The 20,023-nt window shown below is 39.7% G+C and overlaps 2 protein-coding genes across 4 annotated transcripts; both read left to right on the forward strand.

Moving 5' to 3' along the window:
• The first annotated feature begins 293 nt into the window (after window positions 1-293).
• Window positions 294-4,073, forward strand: LOC142343281 (uncharacterized). The gene is made up of 4 exons (XM_075395076.1): window positions 294-478; window positions 2,162-2,454; window positions 3,147-3,266; window positions 3,612-4,073. Exons 1-4 carry the CDS (start codon window positions 386-388, stop codon window positions 4,000-4,002), a joined length of 897 nt encoding a protein of 298 aa, XP_075251191.1. The 5' UTR covers window positions 294-385; the 3' UTR covers window positions 4,003-4,073.
• Window positions 4,074-9,948: 5,875 nt separating this feature from the next.
• On the forward strand, window positions 9,949-18,943 carry LOC142342480 (uncharacterized). Of its 3 annotated transcripts, none has more exons than XM_075393818.1 (4): window positions 9,949-10,111; window positions 11,477-11,710; window positions 15,266-15,542; window positions 18,117-18,943. In XM_075393818.1, the coding sequence occupies exons 2-4, from the start codon at window positions 11,530-11,532 to the stop codon at window positions 18,502-18,504; spliced, it is 846 nt and encodes a 281-aa protein (XP_075249933.1). In that variant the 5' UTR covers window positions 9,949-10,111; window positions 11,477-11,529; the 3' UTR covers window positions 18,505-18,943. The 3 variants fall into 3 exon arrangements, with proteins under 3 accessions (XP_075249933.1, XP_075249934.1, XP_075249932.1); XM_075393819.1 differs by having other exon boundaries at window positions 9,949-10,107; window positions 11,477-11,712; window positions 15,271-15,542; XM_075393817.1 differs by having other exon boundaries at window positions 9,949-10,107.
• The last annotated feature ends 1,080 nt before the right edge of the window (window positions 18,944-20,023 follow it).

Genomic DNA, 20,023 nt, shown 5'->3' on the forward strand with positions numbered 1-20,023 from the left:
CCCGTTTTCATCTCATGTTTTTGCGCATCTCATTAAATTCAAACAGAAATAATTTTAGTATTATTTTGTGTCAAACTTAACTTGGAGCGGGGGGGGGGGGGGGTGGGGGGAGGATGGAGTTATCAGAAATTATAAAGCTTTTATCCTAAACTGAAATTTAAAAGTTAGAGTTCCTTAAGATAAGCGCGAAGAAGTCATGACTCCTTAGGAAAATGTGAATTCATTTCACGTGATCCCCAAATCTGCTAACAAAAAAGCGCCTTAATGAAGTTTAAATATCAAAAAAGTCTGCCAGCTACCATCTCTCCGAATTTGGACTGAAAACTAAGTTGTAACAAAAGAAATAATACAAAATTTTGTAAAAAAGTTTAAAAGAACGGCAAAAATGTCTCTCAAGACTGTGATTGTTGCGTTCGGTTTGCTGGCGCTAATTCACAATTCGAAACTGGCGATTGCTGACGATTCGGAGGATCACATTGTAAGCTGATCTATTTTCGACCTTCCTTAGAATAACAAAATTTTGCTTTTATAATAATGTACTAAGACGATGCAGGAACCCAGGGCAGTGGTTAAAAAACTAATTGAATTCGAGTATAATCTAACTTGCGGGTCCTTTTCAAGGAAATGTTTCCTGACAGATACGCTTTTTAATAGTTTGACGAAATCTGAGTGTTTCGATATATAATCAATAGAAAAAATTGTGCATAAAGAATACTCGTCTCATTACCCCATCCTCCCCCGGTCACATACATGCGCGCGCAACACACCCACCCACACACACACACACACACACACACACACACACAGACACAAACACACACACACACACACACACACACGCACACACACACACACACACACACACACACACACACCCACGCACACACACACACACACACACACACACACAGACACAAACACACACACACACACACACACACACACACACACACACACAAACACACACACACACACACACACATGCTCACACGATAGATAACTGCATACTTGGACATACACAAACAAACAAATACTGATACATAAACGCACATACATTCAGCACACATACACACATACACATAAAAACACTAATACATACACATATATAAACAAATACAGACCCATACATACACATTCAAATGGTGCTAGGAAAATTGGCCGACAGGGCGTTTAGCCGACAAGGAAAAAATGGGAAATTTAGCCGACAATTTTATCATAATTGGTCATAAAAGTCTCATTGGTCCATAAATCAGTAGTTCGGTTGTGATAGATTCATATCAAGTCCCACGGGCCGCTGAGGCATGGCCATGTGCCGCTGAGGCATGGCCAGATGCGGTTAAATACCTTTGTTACACTAGTTGATAGACCTTCGTTATATTAGTTGATGAAAAAACTGCGGTATATTTATCCGCTTACGAAATAGTGTTTTAAATTGACCAATCACAGCTTCACAATAAGTTTTATTGCTCATTTTACTTAAATTGTCGGCTAAATTTCTCATTTTTTGGTTGTCGGCTAAACGCCCTGTCGGCCAATACGGCGGCCGCCCATTCAAATACACACTTACATACATAAATAAACAGACACACGTACATACGCATACACATACAAACACAATCAGACTCACATGACATATTTTTTACATATTGATTTACAATGTAATGACACGTGCTCTGTAATTGGGGATTACATATCGTACTGGGGGGGGGGGGGGGGGGGACAAATGTAAAAGCTCCTAATATACTTTGATCGCTTATGATGTTGCTTTGTTTTGTTTACGGGCCTCTCATGAATGGTCAGCTGATCTAAAATTCTAGAGTAGAAACATTTCTTCCGACTCCGTGAGTTAGAAATGTTCCCGGGTTGAAGGTTCTTTGACTTCGTACAAGGCATATAAATGATTTCATACTGAACATACAAAATTTCTTAATTTTTGATTAATTGATCTAATGATTAGTTGATTTTTTTGGGACTCACTAACTTAGGGTATAATGATTGATGCTTTTGGGAAAGAGTTTGATTTTTGTATGATTCTTTCATTACTACTAAGAATTCATTCACATCTTATTTGACCTAGTATGGTTACTAAAAATCATTTATGACCTAGTACGAAATAAACTAAAGTTGTATGATGGGTGAAACAAGTTTTTGAAAATTTCAGAACGAATCGATAGCCATCGGTGATATTCTTCTCGGCGAGCCAGAAAATTGGACTTTTGCTACTAATGAAACCAGGCGAAGTTTTTTCGAGGCAAACCATAAACGAATAATTGGCGGGCAAAGTGCGTGGTGGGCTAGAGAAGCATTTGCCCAATTAGTCGCAACTGAAGATATCTTCTACGATGACGTCATGAGATGCGGGGGCACCGTAGTCCACCCCCAGTTTGTCCTCACCCTCGCTAGATGTGTCACGTCTACGAACGAGTTCCATATATTTCTCTACAACAAGGAAAAGTATGAACTATTCAAAATTCAGTTTTTATTTTGACCCGAGTCCAAAAATTTAACCCGATTGTCTTTCACATCCTTTTGGAAGACAGCTTTTTTTTATCCTGGCTGAATCAAGTCAGACTGAAGTCAGGATAAGACTAAAGATTAGATAAAAATCTAAAATCCGTAATTTGACATCAGCTAATATGTTCCGCCGATTTCATAATATAAATTTGGGTTAAATTTCAGCCGATATGCTCCTTAATTTTAAGATAAAGTTCTATTGAATGTGAGTCAAATTTGAAAAATGCTTCTGATCCCGGGTCGAGGTTTTTGGGTGAATTTTTGTAAGAAATGCGGTGATTGCGTTGAATGCGATGAAAATATTTCACCGCATTTCTTACTAAAATTCACCATTAAACCTTGACCCGGGATGCTCTAAATAACATTAATTCTGTTTCTAAAAGTGAATAAAATTTCGAACAATGCCGAATTTAAATTGCGTTCAATTATAAAGTAAAATTTTGTTTCACCTGTTTTCAATTTTCCATAGTTACCACTCTTCAATTAACATTGTCAAAAAACTTTAAACTTCCCAAGTTATAAGCTAGTTTTTGGTTACTTTCTTCTGAAAACTCGCTTTTGGCTATTTTCCTTCAACTGAATGATGAGTTCTCAAATTTTAAGGAAAATTTTCCGGCCCGCTGTTGTTACAGGAATACACTTTCTCCAAAAGATGCCAAGGTAATCTCACACAAAAGAACCAATGGCCCAGACAAGACAGAATTCTACATCAATGAAATCATTGTCGGTAGCAAAGCTCGCTTTATGGAGGGGTAAGTCCTGTTTTGTATCTGATAGAACAATTTCAAACACCACATTGAGAGCACGTTAAACATGTAACCGGGGGTAAAGTGGGTGGTACAAAAATTTGCATAGAAAACAGTATGACTATTATAATTGCTACAAGCTTCGCTAGAGAATAATTAATTAGAATATGATAATAAAATCCAAAAAAGTTGTTTTTTACTCGGTACAGTTTCTCTTTAAACCTAAAGAGCAAACATTTTTGCTATGCTTGAAAGTTTACAGATGTTACAATTGAAGGGCAATAATCTTTACGTGAAATGCTAAACACGAAAAACAAGAATTTATGAACGAACAATTTGTTTTTATTTCAGCTCTTTCGAAGACCTCGCGTTGCTTAAAATTCCAAAGGGCTTTTCCAAGAGTAAGATCTCGCCGTGCAAAAACAAACATCTCAAAAAAGGAGACAAGCTCACAATCTTAGGAGCTGGAGAGTCAATTGACGAGTCGATAGTTCTCAGTGGAAAATTGACATCCACTGAATTGGAAGTCGAGAAACTTGATGGAAATTTTATCCTGACAACTTCTTCATCAGGAGCGCATCCCGGGTATAGTGACGAGGGTGGACCTGCTTTCGCTATTAAGGGAAAAAAGATTGAATGCCTAGCTGGTGTCATATCTCAACAAGATTCCAAAAGCAGTCCAAAAATTATCAACATAAAGTCGCACGCCAAGTGGATCAAAGGAATTCTGAAAAAACACTAAAAAACCTAAGACTAATTTTGCCAGCTAACTAATTGTAACCAAGCATTTTACTTCCAAAAATCTCCGTTTTATTTTGTCTCCGAAGCACACTTTCAGCTTTTACAAGAAAAGGCGTCTAGATTAGCCAACTTTCTTTGAAAAAACAAATCTGGGCAGTTTAGCGAATGCCATCATGTCAATCTCCAAATCTCAAGCTGCAGATTTAGGCATTAGGGTTTGACAATTTCCGTTGTCTAGGTACGTTAAAGTGTCCAGAGTTTTGTTTTAATACCATTAGAGAATTCAACAGGAACAAGGGACACCTGTAATGTTCCATATAATTGAACTGATTAAACGGCCGATGACGCCCTCACTTTCTGATTGTTTCCTCCAAAACTTTCATATAGCTTAGTATGATGCTTTCGGCCGCAATTGCCAGTTCGACAATATATTGAAATGGAATGTTGCACAAGATATGATTATAACCAATGCAATTGAAGCACAATTATAATTTGCTGACATGTTTTCTCCGATCGAGAGACACTTGTGGAGAGACATTATTGACATTTGTCATTATTAGGACAAAAAAAGTTCTGGTGTGGTCTTTTTGTTACCATCGGAAAACGAGTCACCTTATCAACGAGTTTTTTTGAACCCATGTTTTGTGAGCGAAACCTCATCGTCCATGGACGGACAGCGTTAAAGCTGTTGGCGCTGAAATATATTCACTAGCCTTTTTGCAGATAGATAACCAGTCAGAAAAATCTTTAAGAGACGGGTGGAGTCGAAGTTTTCGAGGACTCACATGTTCCAGATGGACTGGAGACGCAAACTTATTCGATGCCTGATTTAACAATTATTGTAAAGTAGATGGCGTGGTGTAATCCAAAGTAGTGAAATGCATCAAAAATATTCAGAAGTTCCAAACAAAGGCTGAATTTTGGGTACGACTTTCGGGAACATTTAGATCAGGCGGCTTAAACTACAGCTTGAGATTTTATCGAGACAAGCATTTACTAACCGTTTTGGGTTTCTGAAGTGTTCCTCAAAACAGTTTAGTACTGCAAAATACCAGATGCCGTTGCAGCTGTATCCGTCAAATGAAGATTTTTCCTCTCTTAGTTAAAAATAACTGAAGATGAGTAATCTTTTCTACTACTGACAAATAAAAACGATCACCTATGGCTTCAGAAAAGCTGACACTTTTCCTTCAGTAAGGCGGGTTGCCATATAAATCTTTTGCTCGCAATATTCGCAAAGTTATTGAACTATGTGTAGATGGAGAAAGAGTTCTGATATAAAGCACAGCCATGTGTAGCGGATGCTGACGGATCAGTGAATTCATGTTTTGGGAGGAATGTGCAAGATGGATTAGAATTTGCAAGATCAAATAAAATGTCCTGGTTGATTGAACTTGTGTTCCAGTTACACAGAAACGGTTCCGATGATATGTCAGTAAAAAAATTTGCCAGATGAAGTTGCCGTTGAGAATCTAATCTTGGCGTTCAATTTGGTTGGCATCGGAATGGAACTGGATTGAGTTGAGTAAGCGGATGGTGCAGAGTCCGATGTGAAACAAGTTGAGCTGATACTTTGCCCTCATCAGATGCTACGAATATTCTGGAAGTCTCTGTACCACCAGAAACTGTTGGTTTATTGCAAATGTTATCAAATGTTACTCCTTAGTGGCCTGACGAATCATTGCTTTGCTCATCGCTTCGAGATTCGTTCCTGTGTTTGCGGAAAATATTGATTGTAATTCATATCCTTAATTTAAGTTTGCTAAAGTGAGAACAGAGCGCTCCTATGGTTTGTCCAGTTGTCCAGTTTATCTTGCACCTCTATAATTCAGCTCAAGCGTAAAAAAATTAACTCCCTCTTTGATCGATGAGAGGTAGAGTTGTCAAATTATTTTAGTCCCTGTTATTAGCAATTTAAAGTTTACTATATTTGGACATCAGAACCTACTTACGTAACTACCATTTATCAAATACCTACCAAAATTTGATGAACCAAAGCTTGCTCCACTTGGTCCAACCGCACCAAAACTTGCTTAAAACAAAGCACTTTACCAAGTCTTTCAAAACCTTTCCCAACCATACGGAGGCTCACCGGATCTTATTGAACCTTACCAATTTTTACCAAACCCTGCCAAACCTTAACAAACCTAAGAGTATCTTAGCAAACCATTCTTTTCCTCACCAGACCTTATGGAACATTATCAAACCTTCCCAATTTTCACAAAACCTTGCCAAACTATACTGTGCCTGACCAAACTTTGCCAAATTTTGCCGAAAAATTTTGGTTACTACCAGTTACCAATAGCAGAACAAGTAACCCAATATATATCAAATAACCTACTGAACCAAACGGTTTTAAAACAGCCGTTTAATATTAGTGAAAAGCCGTTGTTAATGGTTGTGTCGAAGCAACCAAACAATTGACTGAATTTTTAGTTTTAGTGCAATTGCTTCCCTAGTCCGGAAAGTAGTTCTCTAGTTGCGAGAAAAACGCTGGGGAAATAACTGGTGAATCTCATGTTTCAAAAGAGAAAATAATATTGTAATTTATTAGGTCAAATATTTTAACGTCTTGTAGGGTCAGGGGATGATGGGTTGTATTGAGTTGGGTTGGATGAGATGGTTTTTTGTATCTTAATTTCTTTCTCTACCCTTATCACGAAAAAATCTCGGGAATTAAAATTTAGCGGGCCATTCTTTCGTTGGGCGCCAGTATGTTATATTGGCCGTCTTAGGAACTCTGGGAGGTTGATTTGATTGTCAATTTAAATATGAAGCGCATTGGTTTTTTAATAAATTATTTGGGTTTCAGTTTTGGGTTTTCAGTTTTCCTGAAATTGACAGTTTTTAATGATTTTGGATGTTGTTATGGCTGAAAATATGCACAACTTTTTGCTAACCATGTTCAATCATCATAGGGTAGAGATAAAAAATAGTGCACATATGGCAAATAATCAAATGGGCATCAATATTGGTAACAAGGTTTTTCCGATTTTTTTCCGTTTGCGCCCCCCCCCCCGCCCCGGCTTAGGCGCTGCATAATATTTCCAAACCAAGGCTCACGTGCCTTGTTTTTACTACTGTTTTACTATAGTTTAATACTGTTCCACTATTTAATCACATGTACTCTGTAACTTGGGTTGCATGACGTGCTGGGGTGGGGCGCAAACTGAAAAGATCCTTTTGTCGATACCTTTCCTGACATAAAATTATCTGCTAATGTACTGTATTTGTCATTCTTTTCGGATCTTTTCCGTTTGTGCCCCCCAGTACGTTATGCGCACGTGCCATTACACAGCCCCAGTTACATTACGTTTGTGCCCCCCAGTTACAGAGCACGTGCCATTACACAGTAAACCACTTTGTAAAAATATGGCACGTGCGTCCGGGGGACAAAGCTAAGCTGGGGGGCACAAACGTAAAATATCCTCCCTTTCTTACATAATTTTAGCACCTGTGAATGCATTAGGTTGATTATAAAGTAATTTTTTATCACGGATCTTTTCTGTTTGGGCTCTGATTTGGGTTGGTATTGCGTGCCCAGTTACAGTGCACGTGTCATTACGTGAATATTATTATACAAAATAAGAAATTGGCACGTACGCAAATAATATGCACTCAGTAAGGGGGGAGGAGGGGGGGGGGAGGAGGGAGGGAGGGAGGGGGCACAAAAGGGAAAGAGCAACCTTTTCCCTGAAAAAAAATCTGCTTAAAGATTTATTTTTGACCTAGAAAAAGGTAAACTTAATTTGATAACTTTCTGTTGCTTTTTGTAAGAAAAAGCGCCACTAGCGAAGTCAAAGTTCAAGACTTGTGAACAAAAATTTACACCGAATATTACCCGAAGTCACTAGTGAGTTAGCATCCAACAACCATAGGAAGGAAAAAACTGAATTTTTGATGCGAAATTACAATGGCCAATTTCAGACAATCATCAGAATAATGATCAGCTGAAATTATGGGTCTTTCCCATTATAGCCCCCCCATGAAATTATAGCCCCCCTTTATGGTATAATTACCATGATTGGGGGGAGGATAGGTTATCTGACCACTAAGATGGGGGGCTATAATGGGAAAGACCCGAAATTATAGCCCTCAATTGTGGTATATTTACTGTGGGGGGGGGGGGTTATGTATTCGAGTTTCTCACATTACAAAGCTGCGAGAGGTAGGGGGGTTTGTTATGTGAAGGACTCTGTTTTACTTCTATTTGACTTTGGCGTCTTTCACTTTATAGCCCCCCTCAACCCCCCCCCCCCCTCGCCAATTTTATTGGTCATATAATTTACCCCCCCACACACACACACCCCAATCAAGATATACATACCACACTGGGGACTCGTGGGGGGGGGGGCTATCTCGGGAAAGACCCTGAATGTGTACGAAATGCTTGAGAAGTGCTTTCTTTTTAGGGGGGGGGTTAAAGTTCCGAAATAGAAAAAGGCGAAATAGAAAAGATCCCAAAAATATATGCGTTGGAAAATCGGATCTTTCCCATTATCGCCCCATCGCCCCTCGCTTACGAAACTATAGACCTCTATAATGCTATGCTTACCATAATGGGGGAGGGGAGTTGGGCTGTATCTCATAACTAAGATGGGGGGCTACAGTGGGATCACCTAAAAAACATAGCGGGCTAGCATGATGTCCCATGAAACGTTGAACTGTTTGCTGGTCATAGTCACCATAATAATAAATAGCATTATAACCCTTTTGTATCTATTCTGTTTTGCCCCCCCCCCCAGCTTAGTAAGCATAAACCTTTTATAACCCCCAGGCGCACGTGCTATTTTCTTAGATAGTAACGTGCTATATAACAACATAAAATTTGTAACTGGGGGTCATAAAAAACACTGGGGAGGGCGATACAGAATAGATCCCCCCTTTTCAATATAATACAGTTATCTGAGGTATAGACGTTATATGTCTGTACACTGGGAGAAGGGGGCTATAATTTTTATAACCCAAAAAGCTCTTAACTTCTCAAAACTCACGGATGCTAACCTGACTGGCTATTTATTTTTCGAAAACTTTGAAACCAAGTTGAAACCAAAAGCCCAATAGTAAAAAAAACGAAATGAAAAATTCTCAAATAATTTTCAATGCAGTAGTCGTCGTACTCGTAGTCTTTGTGGCTTTGCAGGTTGAAGAAAGTTGCACTACAAGTGAAGACGATGATAGCTTTGAGAAAAGATTGATCGGCGGCAACACCGCATGGTGGGCACTTGACTCATTCGCACGAGTGGTCTCAGCTCAACAAAGGGAAATTTTTAGTTTTCCCTACCAGAGAATAATATTTCCAAACCAAGGCTCACGTGCCTTGTTTTTACTACTGTTTTACTATAGTTTAATACTGTTCCACTATTTAATCACATGTACTCTGTAACTTGGGTTGCATGACGTGCTGGGGTGGGGCGCAAACTGAAAAGATCCTTTTGTCGATACCTTTCCTGACATAAAATTATCTGCTAATGTACTGTATTTGTCATTCTTTTCGGATCTTTTCCGTTTGTGCCCCCCAGTACGTTATGCGCACGTGCCATTACACAGCCCCAGTTACATTACGTTTGTGCCCCCCAGTTACAGAGCACGAGCCATTACACAGTAAACCACTTTGTAAAAATATGGCACGTGCGTCCGGGGGACAAAGCTAAGCTGGGGGGCACAAACGGAAAATATCCTCCCTTTCTTACATAATTTTAGCACCTGTGAATGCATTAGGTTGATTATAAAGTAATTTTTTATCACGGATCTTTTCTGTTTGGGCTCTGATTTGGGTTGGTATTGCGTGCCCAGTTACAGTGCACGTGTCATTACGTGAATATTATTATACAAAAGAAGAAATTGGCACGTACGCAAATAATATGCACTCAGTAAGGGGGGAGGAGGGGGGGGGGGAGGAGGGAGGGAGGGAGGGGGCACAAAAGGGAAAGAGCAACCTTTTCCCTGAAAAAAAATCTGCATAAAGATTTATTTTTGACCTAGAAAAAGGTAAACTTAATTTGATAACTTTCTGTTGCTTTTTGTAAGAAAAAGCGCCACTAGCGAAGTCAAAGTTCAAGACTTGTGAACAAAAATTTACACCGAATATTACCCGAAGTCACTAGTGAGTTAGCATCCAACAACCATAGGAAGGAAAAAACTGAATTTTTGATGCGAAATTACAATGGCCAATTTCAGACAATCATCAGAATAATGATCAGCTGAAATTATGTGTCTTTCCCATTATAGCCCCCCCCCCCCATGAAATTATAGCCCCCCTTTATGGTATAATTACCATGATTGGGGGGAGGATAGGTTATCTGACCACTAAGATGGGGGGCTATAATGGGAAAGACCCGAAATTATAGCCCTCAATTGTGGTATATTTACTGTGGGGGGGGGGGGGGGTTATGTATTCGAGTTTCTCACATTACAAAGCTGCGAGAGGTAGGGGGGTTTGTTATGTGAAGGACTCTGTTTTACTTCTATTTGAATTTGGCGTCTTTCACTTTATAGCCCCCCTCAACCCCCCCCCCCCTCGCCAATTTTATTGGTCATATAATTTACCCCCCCCCCCCCACACACACACACCCCAATCAAGATATACATACCACACTGGGGACTCGTGGGGGGGGGCTATCTCGGGAAAGACCCTGAATGTGTACGAAATGCTTGAGAAGTGCTTTCTTTTTAGGGGGGGGGGGGGGTTAAAGTTCCGAAATAGAAAAAGGCGAAATAGAAAAGATCCCAAAAATATATGCGTTGGAAAATCGGATCTTTCCCATTATCGCCCCATCGCCCCTCGCTTACGAAACTATAGACCTCTATAATGCTATGCTTACCATAATGGGGGAGGGGAGTTGGGCTGTATCTCATAACTAAGATGGGGGGCTACAGTGGGATCACCTAAAAAACATAGCGGGCTAGCATGATGTCCCATGAAACGTTGAACTGTTTGCTGGTCATAGTCACCATAATAATAAATAGCATTATAACCCTTTTGTATCTATTCTGTTTGCCCCCCCCCCCCCCCCCCCCCCAGCTTAGTAAGCATAAACTTTTTATAACCCCCAGGCGCACGTGCTATTTTCTTAGATAGTAACGTGCTATATAACAACATAAAATTTGTAACTGGGGGTCATAAAAAACCCTGGGGAGGGCGATACAGAATAGGGATCTTTTCCGTTTGTGCCCCCCCAGCTTAGTGGGTGCATATTATTTGCAACCCCCAGACGCACGTGCAATATTTTTACATAATGATTTACTATGTAATGACACGTGCTCTGTCACTGGGGGGAGCATAACGTACTGGGGGGGCACAAACGGAAAAGATCCCAGAATAGATCCCCCCTTTTTAATATAATACAGTTATCTGAGGTATAGACGTTATATGTCTTTACACTGGGAGAAGGGGGCTGTAATTTTTATAACCCAAAAAGTTCTTAACTTCTCAAAACTCACGGATGCTAACCTGACCGGCTATTTATTTTTAGAAAATTTTGAAACCAAGTTGAAACCAAAAGCCCAATAGTAAAAAAAAAACGAAATGAAAAATTCTCAAATAATTTTCAATGCAGTAGTCGTCTTACTCGTAGTCTTTGCGGCTTTGCAGGTTGAAGAAAGTTGCGCTACAAGTGAAGACGATGATAGCTTTGAGAAAAGATTGATCGGCGGCAACAACGCATTGTGGGCTCTTGACTCATTCGCACGAGTGGTCTCAGCTCAACAAAGGGAAATTTTAGTTTTCCCTACCAGAGTATATCTCAATAATACCAACGATGATCAAATGATTCCATTATAGCCCCCCCCCCCCAGCTTAGTGGTCAGATAACCTATAGCCCCCCCCCCAATCATGGTAAAAATACCATAATGGGGGCTATGTTTTCATGGGGGGGGGGCTGAAATTGGAAAGACCCGATAGCCTATAGCCCCTTTCCCCCAAGCATTGGAGTTATACCATAATGGGAGTCTAAAATTTCATATTGGGTTTAAAAAAACTCCTTTTTTAATATGGGGTGACTTAAATTTCCCTCAGGCTAATTGGAAAATCCTAATTAGCACAAGTAATGAAGAACAAGAGGTACTAGATCTGATAGAAGACAACCTCTTAATGCAAGCCATGGGTTTTCCGGGGTCTTTCCCATTATAGCCCCTCATGAAAATATAGCCCCCAATTAAGGCATATTTACCATCATTGGGGGGCTATAGGTTATCTGACCAATAAGCTGGGGGTCTATAATGGGAAAGACCCATTTTCCGACCTGCTCAAAAAAAAATACTCGATGTTGCACTGTATAAAAACTGTCACGTTCATGCAGAAAATGTTGAAGCTGTTGAGAAAATTTACAGTTGTTCTGATCATACTGCAATAAGTCTGACAGCTGAGGTTCCGCAAACTAAAAAATAAACCACCCCTTGAGACTATTAAAAGCTTCAGAAACGCAAACTTTAATGAGATGTGCAAAATGATGAAAAGCAAACCTCCTAATCCCGTATGCCATACAAATAGAAAGCAAATGAGTGAAGAACTATACCAGTTTTTTGAAGACCTAATAGAGATTAACGTATCTCGTAGAACTCGACATCGTCAGAGTCTCCCACCGTGGATAACCTCTAGCATATCTAATCTGATGAAAAGGTTACAAACGCAACAGCAACTACTTAGAACAAAGCCCACGATACCGCAAAAGACATTTAAAGACTTTAAGAGTTGTCGTGACTGAAGCTGTGGAGACGGATAGAATTCTTTATCAAGGAAAGAAATTGGGTCTTTCCCATTATAGCCCCCATGAAAATATAGCCCACCATTATGGCTATAGGTTATCTAACCACTAAACTGGGGGGTCTATAATAGGAAAGACCCAAATTTTTTGAAAACGTAAAGCGTCTAAGAAGAGCAACTAATCTAATAGTTGGAAAATTGCAGCAGTTTCGCGCGATTTTCAAGAAAGGCTACACAAAATCAGTTGAAGAACACAGACCAGCTTCTCTGTTGAACATAATGAGTAAAATCTTCAAAAAATGTGTATACATTGCACATTGCCCTGTATGAGCACTATGTCAAATACTTAACGAAGTATCAACACGGTTTTGTAAAGAGAGGATCTGTACTGAGGAATATGCTTGCCTTCCTGCAGATAATATTTGAAAGCCGTGATAAAAAATCAAAAAATGAATTAATTGCGTTCGACAAAGATTTCATGAAAGCGTTTAATAAGGTACCTTGAGCACCGAGTTTAAGAACCAAATAGTCTTCTCTATTTGCCTAAGCGCAATATTTCCCCGAAAATCGCAATTAAGGTGGAACTCTGTCTCGTCCGTCTCGTTCTTAATTCGTTCAGTGCTAGTCTACAGCCTTCAAATCGTTGAGCTCACAAAAACAAAAATAGGTTGAATTGTACTCGAGATATTTTATAAAAAGTGCGGAAAATGGTTAGCTGGAGTCCGAGCCAGCTACGAAAATCAATTAAAGTTTTTAAATTTTCTGCCTCTTTCTAGGTATTTGCAACTGATTGACATTTTACTGCTAAGAAAACTGACATCTGAGGAAGTTTGGGAACCCAGGTTTCCTGAGAGGAAAACAAAAACTGGAGGAGCTCTTGAATTGTTTGAGACATTGAAAACTGGTACTGAAAAAACGAGAAACAAATACGTCTTTAGAACGGCCCGCATAGTCAACAGACCCAAAAAGCAAAAATTATTTCACGAAAGTGATTGGTCTGAAAAAACGAATATTGAAGATCATGTGGAAATTTGTCGATGGAAAGTTTCTAGAAACAAATAGCTGATGCTGGCAAATCGTTTGTGATGGTAACAGTTGCAGGAACATGAAAACAATATTTTAACGAACACGGAAAGGGAGATATACCCGTCAGTCACCAGACTGAGAATCCACAACAATAAAAACAACAACAATAGGACAGACCAAAAATTTTTACAAACTGCTTACTCAGCCGCGGAGTACTTCGAAGTAGATTATATAAAACCCACCATTTCAACAGTGACAAACTTGAGCGTCTCCAGGAAAGAAATTGGGTCTTTCCCATTATAGCCCCCATGAAAATACAGCCTTTCACTTATGGTATATTTACAATTGTTGGGGGCTATTGGTTATCTGACCAGTAAGCTGGGGGGCTATAATGGGAAAGGCCCAAAAAATCTATCATATTCTTGCAGAGATTGCCGGCACAAAGTTAAAAGACCCAAACGCCTACCAGAGGGAGGCCAAAATGTTGAGCTTAATTCCGCAATTAGTCATGAAAATCTCTCAAAAAGTACCAAGATGTTGGAAGATTGCGGCAATAACACCAATCGTTAAAAAATTGGGACAAAGGGGCAGTCAAAAACCTCCGGCCAGTTACTCAGCTAAAATTTACAGCAAACTTCTCAACATGTTGTGAAATGTGTATATAAAAATTAACTTTCGCGCACTTTCTGAAATTCCTGAAGAAGAAACAACATTGTTTCGTAAAGATGAAAATAAGAGACGTTACTCACGAAAGTGGCGTCACCAATTGTCCTGGGCAATTGATCAGAAGACGACAGAAGACATAACCATCTTCTACTCAGATGTTTCAAATGCCTGCGGCGAAGTTCTTCAAAAAACATTTATGAAAGAGGTAACCGACTAGGAGTTGGTGCTTGTCTTCTTGAAATCTTTGAAAAATGAACACTTTCCAGAAATAAACGAACTGCGAGGACAGAAGACCCGCTGTTCAACCTGCAGAGAACCAGACTTGTGGAAAGTTTCATCTTCAAAAAAATTTAGATTAGCCATTAGAATTGATAGCGAAGTAAACTTTTTGAAGATCAAAGACCTCAAAAATTTAATTTTAAAGCCAATGTGGAAGTGCGCCGAAAGTGAATGGAATAGCACAACTTGGCAACTCTGCTAAGATTTTCAGAAGTGCCAAAATGTCTGGATGATCTTTATAGAAGACTAAAGGGATAATATCCCATCGACGTCAGACGAAAATCGAAAAGAGCAATAACAACAACAATGCCCATTATCTACTAAATTGTGTATGTGTGTGTGTGTGTGTGTGTGTGTGTGTGTGTGTGTGTGTGTGTGTGTGTGTGTGTGTGTGTGGGGGGGGGGGTTATATAGAATCGTGAGGACCAGTATAAATATATTGATCCCGACTCTCTATTTCATATTCCTAAATCTCTATTAAAAAACATAAATGATGTGTCTCAAAAAGACATTTTCAGTTTTTCTCCAATGAAAACATGAAATTTTAACTAAGAAAAAAAACTGTTCTGGGAAAACTGAAATATTTCATAAAGTAGCTGGAACGGTTTCAAAGTTTGTGGGGGTACAGCAATTCACCCTCAATTCATTTTAACCCACCAGAAATGTATCAACGGGTCGGATGAGATTCATATTTTCCTCTACGAGAAGAAACGATCAAAAGATAAGAAATGTGTGAACAAAACTGTCTGTACTCGACCTATACCAGAGAACGTTACTGTAATTACCCATACAGAAGGTTTTAACAAAATGAAAAGTTATGTACTGAACGAAATTATCGTTGACTCACAATCAACCTTCGTCAACGGGTAAGTAGGTTATTTGGATCTATTCTGTTTCGGCCCCCCAGTGTTTTTTATGACCCCCGGTTACAAATTTTATGTTGTTATATGGCACATTACTATGTAAGAAAATAGCACCTGCGTCTGGGGGTCATAAAAAATTTATGCTCACTAAGCTGGGGGGGGGGGGGCAAAACAGGATAGATCTGGTTATTTAAGTATACAAAATTTGAACACTTTCCCAATTCTTCCGAAATAGATTAACTCAGTGACCCCCTCCTCCAGGAAATCAAGCTTTGTGCTTGACCCCCCCCCCCCCCCCCCCGAAAAAACTCCCAAATTAACTCGACAAATTTAAAGGTCCCTGACACAAGTGAGCTCTGGAAAGTGTTATAGTCGCACAAAAGTTTGATCAGAGAGCAAAATCTGGACATATTCTAATCAACGGTCACACTAAAATCTAATCGGGCCAGATGGATGCGGGCAGGATTCGCGGACAGGGGGGATTGCGGACAGTGGGTCCGGTGAGATCGAGCTCAGTGTCTGGGCAATTTTTCGGGCATTAACCCTGTCCGTATGGTCCGTCTGTTTGTTTTGGACTAGTATCGGCCTTGCGTCTGTTCGGTCTGGCCCAGGGCGACTAAAGTCTCTTCGGTCTGATCTCCCCTGTCGCAACCAAAGTGCGTCTGGCCTATATCTGTATTGGGCCGCGGACCTGATCCTGGGTAACAATCTATAATGACAATTTCATGAGTTCGTAACATCCTTTGATCAGACTTTCGTGTGTTCGTAAAAGCCTCTGAAGAGACCTTCGTGCGATCATAAAAGTCTATGATCAGACTATTGTGCATTTGTTACAGTCTCTGATCAGACGTTAAGGGATTCATAACAGTTTAGACGTTCTTGCGTTCATAAAAGTCTCTGAAGGACTTCCGTGCGTTAATAGCAGTCTCCGATCAGTCTATATACAGTCCAAACTTTCGTGCGACCATAAAAGTCTCCGAAAAGACTTTTGTGCCTTCAAAACAGTCTCTGATTAGACTTTCGTGTAATAGACCAGTAATTGCGTTCATATTAGACCAGACTTTTGTCCATTCATAATAGTCTCTGAAAAGATTTTTGTGCGCTGATAGCTATCTCGGGCCAGAATATCATGCTTTCGTAACTGTCTCTGATGAGACTATCGTGCATTCGTAACAGTCTCTGATCAGGCTTTTGAGCTCCCATAACATTCCAGACTTTCGTGCGTTCATAACGCTCTCTGGAAAGACTTGCAAGCGTTCATAAAGGTCTCTGCTCATCCTCTCTGATCACACTTTCTTGCGTTCATAACAGTCCCTGAAAAGACTTCTGTGCGTTCATAATTTCTCCAGTCAGAATATCTTGCTTTCGTAACAGTATCTGATCAGACTATCGTACATTCGTAACCGTTTGTGATCAGACTATCGAGCACTCGCAACGGTCTCTAATCAGACTTTTGTGCTCCCATAACATCCCTGACTTTCGTGCCTTCATAACAGTTTCTTGAAAGATTTTCATGCTTCATAACGGTCTCTTCTCAAACTATCGAACTATCGTGCGTTGTTAACAGCCTCTGATCACACTTTCTTGCGTACATAACAGTCTGTGATCAGACTATCGTGAATAACGGTCTCTGGTCAGAAGTTGAGGCGTTCATAACAGACCAGACTTTCGTGCTTTCAAAATAGTCTCCGATCAGACTATCTAGCTTTCGTAACAGTCGCTAAATAGACTGTTCTGCATTTGTACGATTCTCTGATCATACTATCGTGCGTTCGTAATAATCTGTGATCAAAACTTAGTGCGTTCAGAATAGATCAGACTGTTCAGTCAAAACATTCTTTGAAAAGTTTTTGTGCGTTCATAACTGTCTCCAGTCGGACTATCGTGCATTCGTAACCGTCTGTGATCAGACTATCGTACATTCCTAAGAGTCCCTAATAACACTTTCTTGCGTTTGTAACAGTCCAGGCTTTCGTGCGTTCATAACAGTGTTTGAAATGATCTTCGTGCGTTCATAACAGTCTCTGATCAGACTATCGTGCATTCGTAGCAGTCTCTTATCAGACATTCGTGCTCTCATAACGTTCCAGAGTTTCGTGCGTTCATAACACTTTCTGCAAATACTTTCATGCGTTCATAACAATCTCTAGTCTGACTATTGCACTATCGTGCGCAGTTAACTTTTGGGCGTTAGTAACAGTCTCTGCTCAGGCTTTTATGCGTTTACAAAGGTCTGTGATCAGACTATCGTGCAACCGCCTAAAACCAGACTTTTGTGCGTTTGAAATCTGTTATGACCAGATGTGAGTGCGCGACAAGCTACCTTTGCTCAGAACATCGCGCGCTCAAAACCTGCTGCGATCACAATTTTGTAGATTTTGTAGATGGCCTGTAGATGGCCTGATCATGGTTCCCTAACCGGTATAGACCAACCTGGGTTGTTAGAACCAATGTAAGTTTGCTATAATCTATTTTGGGAATAATTTTCTGCAAATTGGACTGCAACAGTGCTGGAAGTAGTCGCTGAGGTGATCCTTGAAGGCGATAAATTCGGACAAAATGATGATCTGTTTGCAGGAAATCCGGACATCTAGCCCTTATCAAGATCCCCAAAGGTTTTAATAACAAATCAATACCGCTGTGCCAAAGCAATCAACTTAGAACAGGAAAGAGGTACCACATAGTAGGCAGTGGGCAATACAAAAAAGACTCGGTCCTTATCAATAGGAAACTGGAATCAATAGACGTCCAGCTCCTGAGTAACCGTGGAGACTTAATTACCGCCGGTTCTACCACCGGAGCACATGCAGCACATGGGGACGAAGGGGGTCCATTTTTTCGAAAGCGGAATAATAGAATTGGATGTGTGGCTGGTATTATTCATGGATTCAACTCCAAAAATGAAACAATAGTTATTAGCCTTAAGTATCTCGCCAAATGGGTGAACGGTATCATAAATAATTGACATTGAAAATTCGGATTTCCAAAGGCCCGTGAAAACCCTTAATTTCGGATCTATTCTGCCCCCCCCCTCCCCGTGTTTTTTATGCCCCCTGTTACAAAATATATATATATAGAGCACGTTTCTATGTAAGAAATTGCTTGCACGTGAGCCTTCGAGACGTAAAATTTATACGCTCACTAAGCGCGGGGGGGGACAGAATGCATCCTCAATTTCAAATGACTGTGAACAAACTGCATTTTTGACTATTTTGTTTATATCAATATAAGAGTTTAAGCAGCCGCTACAAAATGGTGACCAAGGTTCCAGCATTCTGTGCCAGTGAAATATCGATCGTTTACTATAAAATGAAGTTCTGATATAATGAATTAACTAGCTAATGCACGACTGAATTTAGATATCAAAAGTCTCTATTTTACCATTAACATTAATTTTGGTCTTCTCTTCCCGTACCATATCACCAGAGACGATCAGGCCTGATTCAGAAAAAAAACACAGAAGGTCCCAGGCCTGATTAAATGCGAAGTTCGTAAAGTTTCGCAATTATTGTAAACGTGTTGGTATTTTTATGCAAATTGTTGGCGTGACCGTTGTCGGCTTTTCTTCTAGAACAATCTTTGAATTCTCAAGCGCCTTTTTCACAATTCCGTTCTTCATTTTTGAATGATCTCTATTGCTCTCACTCCAAAGTAAAGCTTGTTGTCGAGCACACCGTTACAAAGTCGAGACATAAACGCGTTGCATCGCACTGATTCTCACTAATTCTAGTCATAGCTAAGTTTCTGTCTGGATTGCCTAGTCATGGCCATTTCTTTCTGGATTCCCGGTTCCACCACCTCACTCCAGAAAGCTTAAAAAACTTTTCAAGATCTTATCAAGTTACGCCAAGAAAATTTCTTGACACATCTTGATAAATTCTAGTCAAGATCTTTTCAAGGTGTGCCAAACAATATTTGTCTATCATTATCTTGGCAAGATTTTTCAAGTTTTGCAAGAGTTATCAAGATCTTGGCAAGGTGTATCAAGTTTCGTTTCGTTGGGTTAAATCTTTCTTTTTAAATATCATTGGTTTGTGTAGTCGGTTCCAAAATCTTATTACCAAAAACGTCTAAGATTAGCACTCTTCTGTTCAACATTTGCTAATAAGTGCAAATCATTTTAAAGAGAACATCTTTATGAACCTCAAAGATCTCCATCGAAATTTTGCTAACACTACATACATTGTTCTCATGCATTTTCTGACCAATTGTTTCCGTAGTCCTACGTGAGGAGTTGCAGTTGTGTTGAACGTCCGTATAATCTCCTGCTGAATCTAAAATTCTTCAATCTTTTTTTGTTACTTATTTGAAGCAGACATTTTTCCAACTCTTCGTCACAGTCGAAGATACTCTGAGAAATCTCAATCTGATAGAACAAAATGTATCTTAAGGGTATAGACTTAAGAAAAGCCAAGGCTCGACAAAAATGTACTATAAAAACAACATATTCGATTCATTTGAACTATGAAAAGATTTTAGCCCGA

Source organism: Convolutriloba macropyga, chromosome 7 (genome assembly GCF_964194025.1).
Source record: "Convolutriloba macropyga chromosome 7, txConMacr16.3, whole genome shotgun sequence".
Classification (NCBI taxonomy): domain Eukaryota; kingdom Metazoa; phylum Xenacoelomorpha; order Acoela; family Convolutidae; genus Convolutriloba; species Convolutriloba macropyga.